Source organism: Rhamphochromis longiceps, linkage group LG18, assembly GCF_057381845.1.
Source record: "Rhamphochromis longiceps isolate RC_006_pf linkage group LG18, R_longiceps_female_GT1.1, whole genome shotgun sequence".
Classification (NCBI taxonomy): Eukaryota; Metazoa; Chordata; class Actinopteri; order Cichliformes; family Cichlidae; genus Rhamphochromis; species Rhamphochromis longiceps.
In genome coordinates, this window is record NC_140574.1 from 29,528,033 (window position 1) to 29,542,581 (window position 14,549).

The following is a 14,549-nucleotide window of genomic DNA, read 5'->3' on the forward strand; positions in this document are numbered from 1 at the left end:
AAGATGGGAGCAGCTTCTGGGTCTGAAAAGTCAAACCAGTTTAAAGTGCTTTAACCTCCTAGGACCTGGCGTCCACATATGTGGACATCACATTTTGGGTTATTTAGACCAAAATACTCAATTTTGCCCCACATGGGCCTGATATCCACTTACGAGGACATTATACTGCTACTGTTCTATCAAAATTTTAAACAAATATCCTCATATGTGGCTCTTATTTTTCTTAAAAACAAAAATAAGGTAAAAAAATAATCTGGTAATTCTTTGTTTTTACAAACATCGGGCCCCAATCAGCCCAAATATCAAAGAGAAATTGAAAATGCATGCCGTGGAAGAGTTCGGGTCTTAGGAGGTTAAACATGTATGAGCTTTAATGACTAACATTGGACAAAAAACAACAAGAAAAAAATTCCCAAGAAATTCTGGGAAATTGATTTTTCCATCTCAGTAAGCTCACTCCTAATAAATTTATGGTCTAAATTGCTAGTTCCAGGTCTTTTTAATAAAGCATGATGCTTGTTTTTGGAAAGTATAGTCAGTTTTAGAGAAAAACATAAAACATAAAAAGGTTACACTGTGGGGTGTGGTTTCTCTGCTGCATGGTTCAATTGTGACTTAATTTATTTAGTTGAATCCACACATCACTTGTGACCTAATGTCTTTCAAAAGACATTGTGGCAGTGGCAGAAATGCTGAACTTTGAGACTTCAAAACAAGATTTTCTTATAGCTACACAGAGAATTGTAGGTAATAGCAATTAAGATTTGTCTAACGTGTTTGGAAAGATTACCTTAGATTACCATGACCTCAGTGACTGAGAACCTACACAAACAACTAAGATTCAGTTAATTTAAGGCTTGAAAACTAAAATTTATGATAAAAACTGTATTTATGTGATTTGTGAGCAAACAAAAAACAGATCTCCATGTGCATTTCTTTGAATACTTCCTCTTTATTGACGCACAGCTGGTGTGAAAAGGCTGTGAGGCAGGCAAAAGGCTCGGTTACAAAGGTGAGGGGGTGCATGGCGAGGGCACGTCAGGAGATGAGATTAAGGTCGGCGTGAGATACGCAGGAGGCCGTGGGAGGGAGGGCAGAGGGAGCTGGTTGGAGCTGGCCACAGATGGGAGAGGGGAACAGAGGTGAACGAGGATGAGGATAGAATCACACAGGGGCACTCATGTTACTTTTTTTTTTAATGCATCCTGAGTAGCAAGCCTGAACAAACGGGCATTTTCTCCCCCAGGTCTTCCCTAAAGACATGCAGCTAGTGGGGTTAGGTTAACTGGTGATTTGACTTCTTAGATGTCTTAAAATATGCCAGTACGCCTTTGAACTGGAAACCTTTTAATCTAACTGGTCAACTAGCTGGTTACATCCCAAACAACACATACACTTTAGAAGCTATATTGTATCTCCTGTTTCTGTTACTGGTATATCTTAAGAGCAATTGTGAGAACATCATGTATTATTCTTGAAAGAAATTATGCTTTCTATGTATATTGAGTAAACTAACACTTGACTAACACCTGATTCTCGTGGTGTAGATACACCATCTGTATCTCAGAGAAAAACGCAGGGAGCTATCAATATAGTAAAACTATGATTCAACTTATTCAAGTTTTCTTGTAATATATTCTCTATTGACATGTAAGACGTTGTCAGCCATTCCTCAGGCAATCCTTCAGCTCGACACCAGTAACTGCAACAAACAGGATGATAAACAGAGCTTGAAAATTCCCTTCATTATTGCCCACTTTACGCACACACAAATGCACGCAGGCTCCTTGGTTCCAAGTTGGTAAAAGCCATTCCTCTTGGCAGTGGCACGCGGTGGCATATATGTGGGCGATTTGCCCTTTAAATGTACAGCAGTGAGTTAAGCCTCCAGTGGCCTTTTCCAAGCTCGTCTCCCTCGGCTAAAAAATATGATGTGAAGTATACAACACTAGAGTGGAGCACTGAAGCAATAAAACACAAACAATCATCTGACTAGCCGCCACACACACTCACATACACACACTCTCGCTCTCATACATCAGCTGATTATGATAATCAAAAGTGGGATTTGCATACTCCGAGGCTAAAAGCACAGTTTTGTCCTGAATAATGTATTGCGGAGGAAGACAACAGTGGCGAGATGCATTGAGGAGCTTATCGTGCTAAAGGAAAAGTCTAATAATGATGAATAATAAATGCTCTGTTAGGAAGTGTGCGAGCAGGAGGAAGTGTGTGTGTGTGACAGAGGACTGTTTTGCGTTCTTCGAGGCCACACAGCATGCCCTCCAGAGACAGATTATATTAGATCAAACGGGAACAGGACAGCGTGTCCACACCACAACCGAATTAACGCGCCGACTGACACTAACCAAACTTCTATGCACAATCGATGGCGGATCGATGCTAAACAATTAACTGCGGCTTCTCATGACGTGTTTGAACCTCATTTCGGCGCAAGACAAACAGACAGGGAGCCAGAGGGGACTCGTTTCAATACCGTCTGACATGTTTCCTTAGAGCGTCGAACAAAAAATGGAGAATTTCCACGGATTTGATTGAAAGTTCAGCCGGAATTTCAAACCCGTCTCCATGCGAAGGTTTCGCCTTCTGAAGTCGCAAGTGCTCCTGAGGGTCTCGCTGTATGCTGCTCACATTTCTGGGGAGCGGGCTGGGTCTTGTGTTTGAGTGCCTCTGCATAATTGGAAGGTGTTCTTATGTGTGTCTGCATTGATTAGAGTGGAGAGCAGGACAGCCGAAAGAGCGCTGTGTAAATCGGCATGCACGCGCGTGTGTGTGTGTGCGAGGCCCACCGGGTGAAACACTGCCTGCGTTCTTGTTGTGGCTGCGGTTGTTTTATGCTGTTCTAATGGTTTGCTTGAGACTAGTAGCGGGTGTTTTCTCATCATGACAATTATTGGCTTTGTGGGGATTCTGGCTTACAGTTATGGATAATTAACTTGTCTTATTTTTGTTATTGTTTGGTTAAGACTCACAAAATAATTGCTGCAAATGTGACGGGGCAAGGCACAAGCAGTTGTCTTGTCAGGTGATATGACCGAATTACAATAAAAAAGCATTTTTTGCCAGATTATGTAATCCCCCCCAGTTTGGTAATAATCCCCCCTCAATCCACTGTGAGGCATGTGGACTAGGTGATAGTTGTGTTCCTTCCTCTGGCACCTTCTACGTGCCTGCATTTACAATACAGTGTTATTATTAACTTAAATATAACACAGAAATGTCTATTTGGTTTATTTTAATACGGTCAGTGATTTATTAGGGATTATTAAGGAATTATTACATCCCGTTTGAATCCACTAATGCCCAGTTATACAACTAGGGCATCATGTGTTTGTTTAGCTAGTTATGACGCTATACTGCATATCTGATCTGTTGTAGCCTGATCTAATCTGATCAGGGACAACATAATCTGACATAATTCATTCTTATGTTTATCATTTTGAATCTGATTTGTCTGTGTGTGACGCTGGTAACAACTGTGCATTTAAATGCTGCTGGTGTAAAAACACATTTTAGTGGGTGATGATGTGGTGATGGCTTATTTTATTATGGATTAGCAGGAAAAACCCACAATAATTTAGACGTCAACAACAAGAGACAACACGGTCCTGAATTTAGAGGCTTTTATTAAATGAAATTGGTTGAACCAATCAATCGTAAAGATACCCCCTAAGGATTTCCCTCACAAAACTTGGAATTATTCATAAATTCAGAGTCATTAAATACATTGCCACTTATCCTTACTTGGTCCTCAGTGGTGCAGTCATCAGATTACACATAAAAATTACATTTTCATAAATTAAAGCCGGTGTAGGCCACATGATTGTTTGATGTCACTGTACAAAAAAACAGAAAAAGACTTCCTGCACACCAGCTGTAAGCGCTGACATACTTTAGCACGTATAAAGCAAAGACAAACATGCCCATATGTGGTGGGGCTTAGAACAAACACGTTAGAGGGGGCAGCTGCAGAAGTAGGGCTATCCATTTTCAATTTTCTTTTTGGTGTTTTGCTTCCCTTCCTTAAATTTCTATTTACTGCAACTTTAAATAGATTAAAAAAACATGGCCTAGTGTGTCCCACATAATACATCTTCAGATCTGTTAAATTTGAATCAAATTGGAAATGTGGATTCTTGATTCAGATTCAACACACGAGCACACTGTAGTTTGCACGAACCCTATCGCACATAATTTAACCTGCATGGGAGGTGCGCCAGAAGAAAGCTAAACAAAATGTTTGCCAGTGAACATTAAAGCAAAGACCAGGCCTTTTGGTATAAAGCGCTCTGGATGGCCACATTCAAAATTGAGCTGTTTGGCCACAGTAACAGAAGACATGTCTGGCACAGATCAAAGACAGCTTTTCAGGAGAAGCGGCTCGTGCCAACTGTGAAGCATGATGGTGGAAATGGGATGGTTTTGGGGGTTGCTTTGCTGCCTCCGGGACTGGGCAGCTTGCAGTCATTGATCCTACTATGAATTCTCCATCATATGATTGAGCGCCTGAAGATTATGTGAGGCCATCTGTCTGAAAGTTGAAGCCGAGCAAGAAGTGGAACCTTTCAATGGGATAATGATCCAAAATGCACAAGTAACTGCACCAAGACAAGGCTCAAAAAGAAAAAAATGTGGTGTTATGGGCTGGTCCGGTCAATACTTTACAGATTTAAATACCAAATATCCTGCAGCTCAAGGAGTTTTAAGAGAGTTCTGCACACCGATGCTGCAGACTAGTGGGCAATTACGCAAAACAGAAGCATTCATATTAAAGAGAGCTTTTAAAGAATAATATTACCTATATAAATAACTCAAAGGCTAATTTTTATTTTTCTGTGTATCACAGAGGATTGAATAGGACAGACCAGGCCAGGTGTTCACATGCAGTTTGTGCTCTGAATGTATTTTATTGTTTTGGTTTACTTAGGCTTTGCTCTCCTTTGTCGTCTCACAAGCAGAGATGGAGTTGCATTCCTCTCCTCTTGGGACTGACAGCTAAGACACCTGATGATGGCAGAGCCATCAACGCTTACTGATTTTAGTTATTAGTGCTTTGCAGATGCTGGCCTTAGCCCTGCGCTGTGCTTTAGTAACCTTCCCACACTTCCTGGCCTTCCCTCAATGGTTTCTTCTCTCTCCAGGTCAGTCACCACAGGCTCTCAGTGGCACACAAACACAGACTCAGACACACACACACACACACACACACACACATTTTCTCAGTCAAGCCTTGGCTCGCTGTCCACTCTGTGCTAGAACTGTGCCAAGTGGAGGTTCAGCCAGGGCACAAGGAGACTCGCAGTCATTACACCTCTTTCTTTAAAGTTACTGGGGCCGGCACACTCACATACTCACCTGGAAGGCCTGTTGTTAAAACGGTCACGTATAGTAAGACACACATGCACAGTTGCGTGCACACATAAATGCTTACACATACCCTCAAGCAAAACTAATGATATTGCGGTGGTAGGTAAGCTGGCCACAAGGCATAGTTTCATTTCAAACGGGCTCTCTGAACTCATGTGGGCTCTGTCCCAAATTAATTTTCCTGACGTTTTCCCTGATCGGCCCGTTTCTTTAGACATCTCTCCGAATCGGTGGGCCTGCTCCAAATCGATTGGCTGACCCTCTACCCTCTGCCCTGCTTGACACTCCCCGGCTGATATGACGGAGCTGGCTCAGCCTCAGCTGCCCCCCTCCCCACTCACCCACCAACGGTAACCCCTCCCTTTTTACCCTCACCCAGCCTTGCTGCAGAATTTGACTGCTGGAGCTGGTGGTGGTCCCATAGACCTCTGGCTCTCTTGAAGTCACCATGCACAAGATGAATAGCTTCCCCTCTTACAGCTTCAACAGGAGACGGGTCGGTATTCTCACACCTGCCTGCGTGACCTTGCAGACGTTTCCTGATGTGTTTGGGAATTGAACCCTGATAGGTTTGTAGCTTGAACCCATCCGCTGGAACGTTGAAGGCAATATAATTACACTGCAAAGCAAGACACAAGTAGGCAAGCTTCTTCATGTTTCTCGTGCATGGGAGAGAACCGGACAGGCACCGTTCCTTCGCTTGACCCCAGTTGCTCTCGTCCGTTCTCCCGTACCACTGTTCTTTTATTGAGGTTACATGAATATGCATAAGTTCATTAACATATGACGTCTACATACACACAAAGAGTACCTTGCCTGTGTGTGTGTGTGTGTGTGTGTGTGTGTGTGTGTGTGTGTGTGTGTGTGTGTGTGTGTGTGTGTGTGGACTGCTGATCAAAGGGTCAAACATCCTTGGTCAGGAAGAGGGTAGCCTCCCCCTCCCCCTAGATGGTTCATCCTAGATAACACGGTGAGGAAGTCCTGCAGTTCATCTAAACAAAGAGCACTTAGACTAGTCAAGTCAAGTCAAGTCAAGTCAACTTTATTTGTCAATTCTGCCACATGTACAGGACATACACAGAATAGAAATTGCGTTACTCTCAAACCCTAGTGATTAGAAAAATGCAAATAAAATAATTAAAAAGTAAAAATTTAAATAAATACAATACAATTTTACGTATAACAAAAAAAAGCTATGCAATATACAATATACAATATTCAAGTAAGAAGGCATAGTGGTGCAAAATAGGCAAATAGTGCAAATGGGGATTTAGTAGTGTACGGTAAGAGATAGTGTAACAACAAAGTCTTATGAGGTCCAATGCTTAAGCAGTCCAATGCTCCACAAAGTGACTGGAGCAGGCCAGTGAGTGCGTCAGAGAGTGAGTGTGTGTGTGTGTGTGACAGAGTTCAGTGAGACCGTGGTGGAGAAGAGGGGAGAGGGGGGCAGAATCGGGAGGGAGTTTAGCTTCCTGACAGCCTGATGGATGAAGCTGTCCTTCAGTCTGCTGGTCCTGGCCTGGAGACTCCGCAGTCTCCTCCCTGACGGCAGCAGCTTGAAGAAGCTTTGCATTGGGTGCGTGGGATCAGCCGCTATGCAAAGGGCTTTTTTAGTGAGACGGGTGCTGTAAATGTCCTGGAGGGAGGGGAGAGAGACACCAATGATCCTCTCTGCAGCTCTCACTATGCGTTGGAGGGTTCTATGGCAGGACGCATTGCAGGCTCCAAACCACACAGTGATGCAGCTCGACAGGATGCTCTCGATGGTGCCTCTGTAGAAAGTGTACATGATGGGGGCTGGAGCTCCTGCTCTTCTTAGTTTGCGGAGAAAGAAGAGACGCTGCTGTGATTTCTTGGCCAGTGCTGTGGTGTTGTACGTCCAGGAGAGATCCTCTGTGATGTGCACACCCAAGAACTTGGTGCTGCTCACTCTCTCCACAGACGCTCCGTCAATGGTCAGAGGAGCATGTTGGGTGTGCATTCTCCTGAAGTCCACAACAATCTCCTTCGTCTTCTCCACATTCAGAGAGAGATTGTTGTCAGCACACCACGTGGCCAGGCGTCTCACCTCACTTCTGTAGTCGGTCTCATCCCTGTTGCTAATGAGACCCACCACCGTTGTGTCGTCCGCAAACTTGATGAAGAGGTTGGAGCTGTGTGATGGAGTGCAGTCATGGGTCAGCAGAGTGAAGAGGAGGGGGCTCAGCACACATCCCTGCGGGGCCCCCGTGTTTAAAATGATGGTGACGCAACTACGTTAATCCTACCATAAAACAATAAGACACGGTATGACCTCTCATGCTCCCAAAGTGCTGTCTAATACACACAAAGTTTGCAGACTATCAAGGATCAAAACCTCTACCAATCTACAACTAATTACAAAACTCTAAGCATATATAAGTAAATATTTCTAAGCATAAATGACAATCAACAATACAAATCTAACAAACCCCACTGCCAATCACAGGGCTCGGTGGTGTACGCCTATCGGCATTTCACGTGAGCCGCCACCTGATTTACCGCACTTTATCTTTTTTTTTTTCTATTACTGTAACCTAACCACCATCTTAGCCTCAAAGCACACAAGCACATCAGACGCACACACACACACTGAAGTTGTAGGGAATAACATCCACATTCATTAGGCTAATGCACAGCTGTGGAAAAAACACATTTTCCTGGTGTTTTTATGATTTATTGTGCAGCAGAAATGTGAAATTGTGTATACGAGATATTAGTTATTTAAGTGATTTAGAGGTTGGCAGAGAGTACTTTTCCTCCTCGCTTCATGATTTATGGTTATTGCAAAAATGTGAAATTGAGTATATGAGTATAAGCATATTACCTTATGATAATATAAGTAATTGAAGAGATTTAGGAGTCTGGGGAGGCTGGGTGTTGCATACACAAGAGGCGGTGAAGAAAATGGGAATGGCAGCTTATCAGGCTGAAATCATTCTGCAAGCAGAGGTGACACAACAGTAAATTTGGCTTTTGTGGCCAGTGGCTTCATATTGTTTGGCTCTTGATATATTTGATGGTATATCAGAGGGATATGAAATGTACGAGTTATGAGATGTCATATCATTCTGATGTGAAATATGGTGATAGCCAGTTGTGTTATATATAAAATTGTTTGGTTATTTTCACACGTTTCTGTAGCCATAAATTACCCATAGCCATTATGTGGTTAAATGCATTCCCTTATTATACTTTCCTATTAATCTTGGAAGAACAGATAAGGGTGAGAGGTCAGCCTTAAATGGATTTGGTTTCCTTAGGCTGGTCTCTCCTGCTTCAGAATGACTCTGAGCAGTGCTTTCAATCAGTGCTGCCACCACTCACTGTGGTAATGATGGCTGGGGCTTCATTAAGAAGCTCGTTAAGTCCCCTCGTTAAGCTGCAGGGCCGTTAAGACTTTGATTGTTAATGGCTCTTCGTTAAGGGGAGTGAGGAACCGGGCTCCCGTGGTGGTCCCGACCAGCCGGGTGTTTTGGCCAATTGGCCCCAGTTGGCCTGCTTAGAAGATGAGAGGAAACCTAAATACTGTGTAGGTCATAATTTAAATACTTTTTAATGAACTTTTGAGACCCTGACTGCAAAAATACTTAATTTGTTCAAATATCAAAACCTTTTGAACCTGCAAATTTGCACTGGTGATGGACTAAAACAAATAATTAGATCTGGAAAACAAGTGAAGAGAAAATTAGTTTGCATATAAACCAGTGCCACAACAATGTCTTGGCCCATTGTCAGCTGTGTGGATGCAGATTTTTTTAAAAGACAGTGATTAGTAAAGTGTCTTTCTAATAAATTTTTTGCCTCATTGGTGCTTTGCACAATTTCCGCGTGTCATTTTGAAATACACTGAAAGTGAGGTGTGCACCAGTTTGCCTGAATGTTTACAACACTGCCTCTAATAGGGTTGCTATATTGTACCGAGGGTATGAGGTACATGGAGAGACCATTTATCTGCTTTATTACTATAGGTGGTGCAATAACATATATTTGAGTTGGGAAATCTGATCTCAAGTGGTGGCTGGAAGTTCATCCATATGGATGCCATGTATGGAGTGTGTTCGACAGAAATGAGACATGCCATAATTGAATTTGCACGGTCAGGTCCTAATTGGGTTGTAAATAATGTGCCTTGTCAGAGTTTATGTAGGTGTTTTGTGAGCTCAAAAGCAGACAGGCAGTGAGGAACCAGGTTCTAAAGCAAAGGTAAAATCAGGCGGTAGCCCAGGGACAAGCATTGTAGTGAAAGACTGGTAAAGAGTTTGTGCTTATGGGCAGGTAGAGATAAGGAGTGGCTGAACTGATTAGGGGGAGTGACAGGCTAGTCATATAACTTGGGAACAGCTTTCTTCACAATAGTATAGGTGTAGTAAAAGGTGTAAAAAAATATATATATAAAAAAGCATTAATTATGGCCTGATTCATTTTAACACCTTTTTTTCAGAGTCGTGAGACTGTGGCTTCCTTCATACTGTAACTCATTGAGATACTAGATATTAGCAGCTCTTGAGCTTTTCATGCTGTGACTACTCAGAGTCTGCTGTGAAAGAGGCCCATTCAATGAAGGTTAGTGGTGGGAAGTGAAAGTGGGTAAAAGAGAAACTAATTAATAAAAGTAACATGATGATTCATTATTGAGATGTTAAGAATATTAAACACTCACTAAATTTTTGCAGTGGAAAATGTCAGCAGCGAGTTGCATCATAATCAACTTGCCTCCTAAATGTCTCTGTTTTGGGACCCTACTCATCCACGTGCACAGACAGAAAGCCAAAAGTAGGGAGGCATTGGTAAGAGGCCATGACAAATGGAAGCAGGGATCCTTGACAACAGATATGGCAGTAATATGACCAAATCAAATCATACACAACATGGAACTGAAATGTAGAGGTGGGTTGCAAAGCAGCTTGCAGATGTTCATCACCTATAGACAGGTTAAAGCAGCTTAAATAAAGCCTGCCAACTGAATGGTATCAGTTGGTATCAGATCATGTAGTCTAGCACTGAGGTCAGCTGATGTTTCTTCATAGTGTGCTTCAGCTAATGCTATGTTCAGTTTGGGGTTTTTTTGTTTCTTTTCTCAGCCTGAGCAGCTGCCACTCCTTACACTTGGTCTCTTGGACAATTGCATCAAAATTACTCAGATTACTTGCCAAGGTGGTCTTGGCTACAGGGGCTACATGTTATTTGTAATGTAAATTCTAAACCCCAACAAGGACATATGAGAGAAATATGTCGGAAGTGATCCTTTTCCATCATGTCCTGTCACAAATGACTGGTCATCCAATTTCAAAGAGTTGCAAGAACCCATACATATACATGTTTCCAGTCAACCAGGCATTTGACTGGAGGTAGAAGGAGAAAATGTGCTGGGCCCCCAGAGACAATGAAGACAATTATAAACTCTGAACATAAATAGTCAGCTGGACATGCAAATGTGACAGACGTGAATGTTGATCTGTCTTGTCTGTCAATCCGTTTGCCCAAGGCGATCAACGTGCAGAGAGGGTCATACATAAAGGAGCACGTCTCCTATGTGATAACTAAAGTAGCTTAGAGGAACTAAGCTAACATGAAGATTTTTAAGCTAGTTATTGAAGGCCTTGCATTTTCATTTATAGGTCCATGAAAAGAAAAACATTCAGGAGAGCAGTGCATCTATGTCTAGCTTGTGCATTCTGCTCACGCAACACTCTCTCATGTTGGTGGGTGTGCCTTTAGATTTTCCAATTTACGTTGTCATTAAAATACACAGATCTTCTGAAGGTGAAGTGCTGTTTAACTTTGTGCCATGCTGTTTAATTAGCTTTAACTTTTAACTGACAGTCTAGACTTATGACTGCCATCTTATTTATGAATAAGCCTTGTCACGTGCTTATCGTTTACCCCCCATGAAGCTGGCACATCCACGCCATTCCCCCCCCCCCCCCCCCCCCCCCCCCACTTGAAAAATAGCAAGCCTTAAAGTAGATGAACATTTCGATTCGCAGTATCCATTCTCATTTCATTTAGCAAATGTGCTTAGCTGTTGCCACGCAACAATGCTTTCCTGAGCTAAACCCACCCATCCCCTCCCCAGTCGCCTCTCTGCTCTCTCCTTTCCATCTAAAGTCACAATGTCACACTTTCTTGCGAGCGGGGCCTACTTTAGCGCTCCTTTTTTTGGTCACAGTTTCTATTCGATCCACGTAGGTTTGGGGGTAATGAGATTGAATCTTGATGTGCTCACCACATCCCGCTGGCTTGTCTCTCGTCAGTCGCGGAGGACAGTGTGGAGCCTTCCCTGATATTACCTCTCCCTGCATGAGAGGATGCCGGTCGCTCTGCTGCTCTGCCATCCCGCTAGGCGCTGATCCAATAAACCTCAAAACAGGGCTGCGATCGATACTGCGTGTCCCATTGCCACACAAACTCCACCCTCACTTATACACACCTATTAGTTACAGAATAATTGATAGGCCTACTGTTTATTATTCCTTTGATTTGGTGCTTTCATTAAATAGCCAAGGCGTTGCATGTGCACAGACTAGTAAACTCTCCTCTTCCACAGCTGCTGGGAACTGAATGGGGGCTTTAAGCGTGAGTACTTGAGCATGTGTTCTGGATAGCTTTAAGATTAAGGAGATCCAGGTTCATAACTGCTCATACTGCAGGAATAGAAAGATGAGACACAGCACAATGGCAGGAAAGTGTGTCTGTGTGAGAGAGGGGGGTATTGTGCCTATTTCTTTTGTCTGCTTCTTTTCAAATTCATTATATCCTAGAGGCATGCAGAAGATAATCTGCTTGTTTTTTGTCTTCACTGACTGGCTCAAAAAAACAAACTTAATTTTTAACTGGTGTTTACTCTTGTCTTTCTTCCCCACTGTTTCCTTACCATTTCCACCCGTTTCCTTCCTCTTTGCTTCCATTTTTCCCTGTCTTTCTTTTTTCCCATTTCTGTCCGTCCTCACTCAGCTCCACACTGACATGGACAGGAATGATGGACGCACAAAGTATGTCCTGCGAGGCGAAGGGGCAGGCTCGGTCTTTGTGATAGACGAGAAAACGGGTAACATCCATGTCACCAAGCCGCTGGACCGTGAGGAGAAGGACGAGTATCGTCTCATCGCCACGGCCACCGACAGGCAGACCGACCGTGCTCTGGAGCCCTCGTCACAGTTCATAATTCGGGTGCAGGACATCAACGACAACCCGCCTGTCTTTGATGAAGGCCCCTACAGCGCCACCGTACCTGAGATGGCAAATATAGGTACTGGGCGGGTGGAGGGTTAGTTTAGAGTTAGTTTGGGGGTAAGGATTAAACAGTGTGCTGTGCTTCACAGTGAATGATATGAGATAAATAAATGAACAGGTGCCTTTGACCAAACAGTTTTAGTGACTCATTGAGGGTAACTACCCAAGGGGGTTACTTACCTTTAATGGCTTTTTTTCTATTTCACAAAGCCAATAGGAACAGTAAGATGATGCCAGTTGGCAGTCAGTTCGAAACACCTTAATCAAAGCAGTGTGTGTCATATTGTGTGAAGTGGGTTTTGCAATAATAATGCAGTTATAAGGGAGATGTGTAGTTGAGAAAACCCATTTTGTGGTCTTTTAAGTTATAAAATGTAACATTACCAGATATTATTGTTTTTATATTAAGTATGCAAGGAGACACAAAGCATCCAGAGAGGCTTTCTCTGGCAGACTACAGCTCCTGGTGGTGGTAATGATAGCTAAAAGTCAGACTAACTAATCCTTTGTGCCCTCATTAGCAGCAAATGCTGTTCTGTGACCAAGGATAGCTTCCAATAAACCACACCAATTCAGACCCAATATGTGGTACTTTAATGTTAATGCAATCCTCTTTTGGCTTTTTTATATTATCTTTCATTTATGGTGTCCGTATGACCAGGTAGCAAGTTTAGGGGAAAAGCTAGCAGCTAGCTTTAACAAATTAGAATTGCGTTGCAGATCTGCCATTGAGTAAAAAACCTATAATAGACAACTATAGAGACAACTGTGCAACAAGCAAACAAAAGAATATTTTTAGGTCGTCTCAAGTAATGGTGTGCTACTGCTGACATGGCCCATGAAATAGAGTTGGTAGGGTAAGCTGCCACAGCTTCTGTGTAGCTGCTGGTAGACTTTTATCAAGATAATGCTTTTAAGACACAAATAGTTGTGTTATCCTGATGAATTAACGCCGTCTGTTAATGTTACACACAGTAGCAATGATAACAACATTAATATCACCATCTTATTATTAGCTATAGCACCTCAAAGATAACAATAGACATTTAATGTGGCTATCAGATAACTGCTAAAAGTACTGTAGCAAATGAGTACATAATCTTTCATTTTTTATTTTTTTTTTGCTATACATTTTTTTGACAACTCTGCTGTCGGCTCATTTACCACTGTTTTGTTTCATTTTTGAAGCAGTCTATAATTTATGCCACTAACGTCTTTCTATAGTTCCTCTGCTATTGTTTACACAGACTTTTTAAAGTCACAATACTGTCACTCAAGCTAAAACTTACCCCAGAAAGCACGTTCTATTAACTTTGATCTTTCAACAAGGATCCTGTAGTAGGTGTATCTGATATCCCGTGTCTGTCTTGTTCCTGCAGTAGCATAATAGTGTTGGTCCATTGCAACTGACCAATCATATTGTTGCATTGTCATAGCTTTGCAGTGTGGGGGAAAGAAATACCTTTATGCAAACTCTTCTGGAACAAACTGTAAGCATTTCAAGCGCTTTTCTTTCTATTATTAATTTATACAATATAATAACTATTTTTATCAAGTTAAAGGTCTGCTGTTACAGTAGCCAAATTTAGGTAACTCATGTTTGTTTGCTAGTGATCCTTTTTAAAAGCATTAGCTAACTTCTTGGGTAATGCTAGGTGAATGCTCAGACAACTTCATTATTAAAAACACTAACACGGGGATATCAGATCGGGCGTGCCAGCGCACAAACAAGGAGAAGAATCTAGAACTTTGGAAAAGTTGCTCTGGTCCAAAAGCATGTAACAAAATATATGAACCAATTAATAATAATAATAATGGATTGGATTTATATAGCGCTATAAGGCACTCAAAGTGCTTTACAATGCCACTATTCATTCACTCTCACATTCACACACTGCTGGAGGCAA

The 14,549-nt window shown here is 42.3% G+C and overlaps 1 protein-coding gene across 3 annotated transcripts in view; it reads left to right on the forward strand.

Moving 5' to 3' along the window:
* The window catches only part of cdh24b (cadherin 24, type 2b), a 169,935-nt gene that overhangs the window by 66,547 nt on the left and 88,839 nt on the right, over window positions 1–14,549 (forward strand). For all 3 annotated transcript variants that reach the window (XM_085388332.1, XM_085388334.1, XM_085388333.1), the window contains exon 3: window positions 12,364–12,658. In XM_085388332.1, the coding sequence (XP_085244458.1) occupies window positions 12,364–12,658 (295 nt within the window). The remainder of the gene's footprint in view (window positions 1–12,363; window positions 12,659–14,549) is intronic.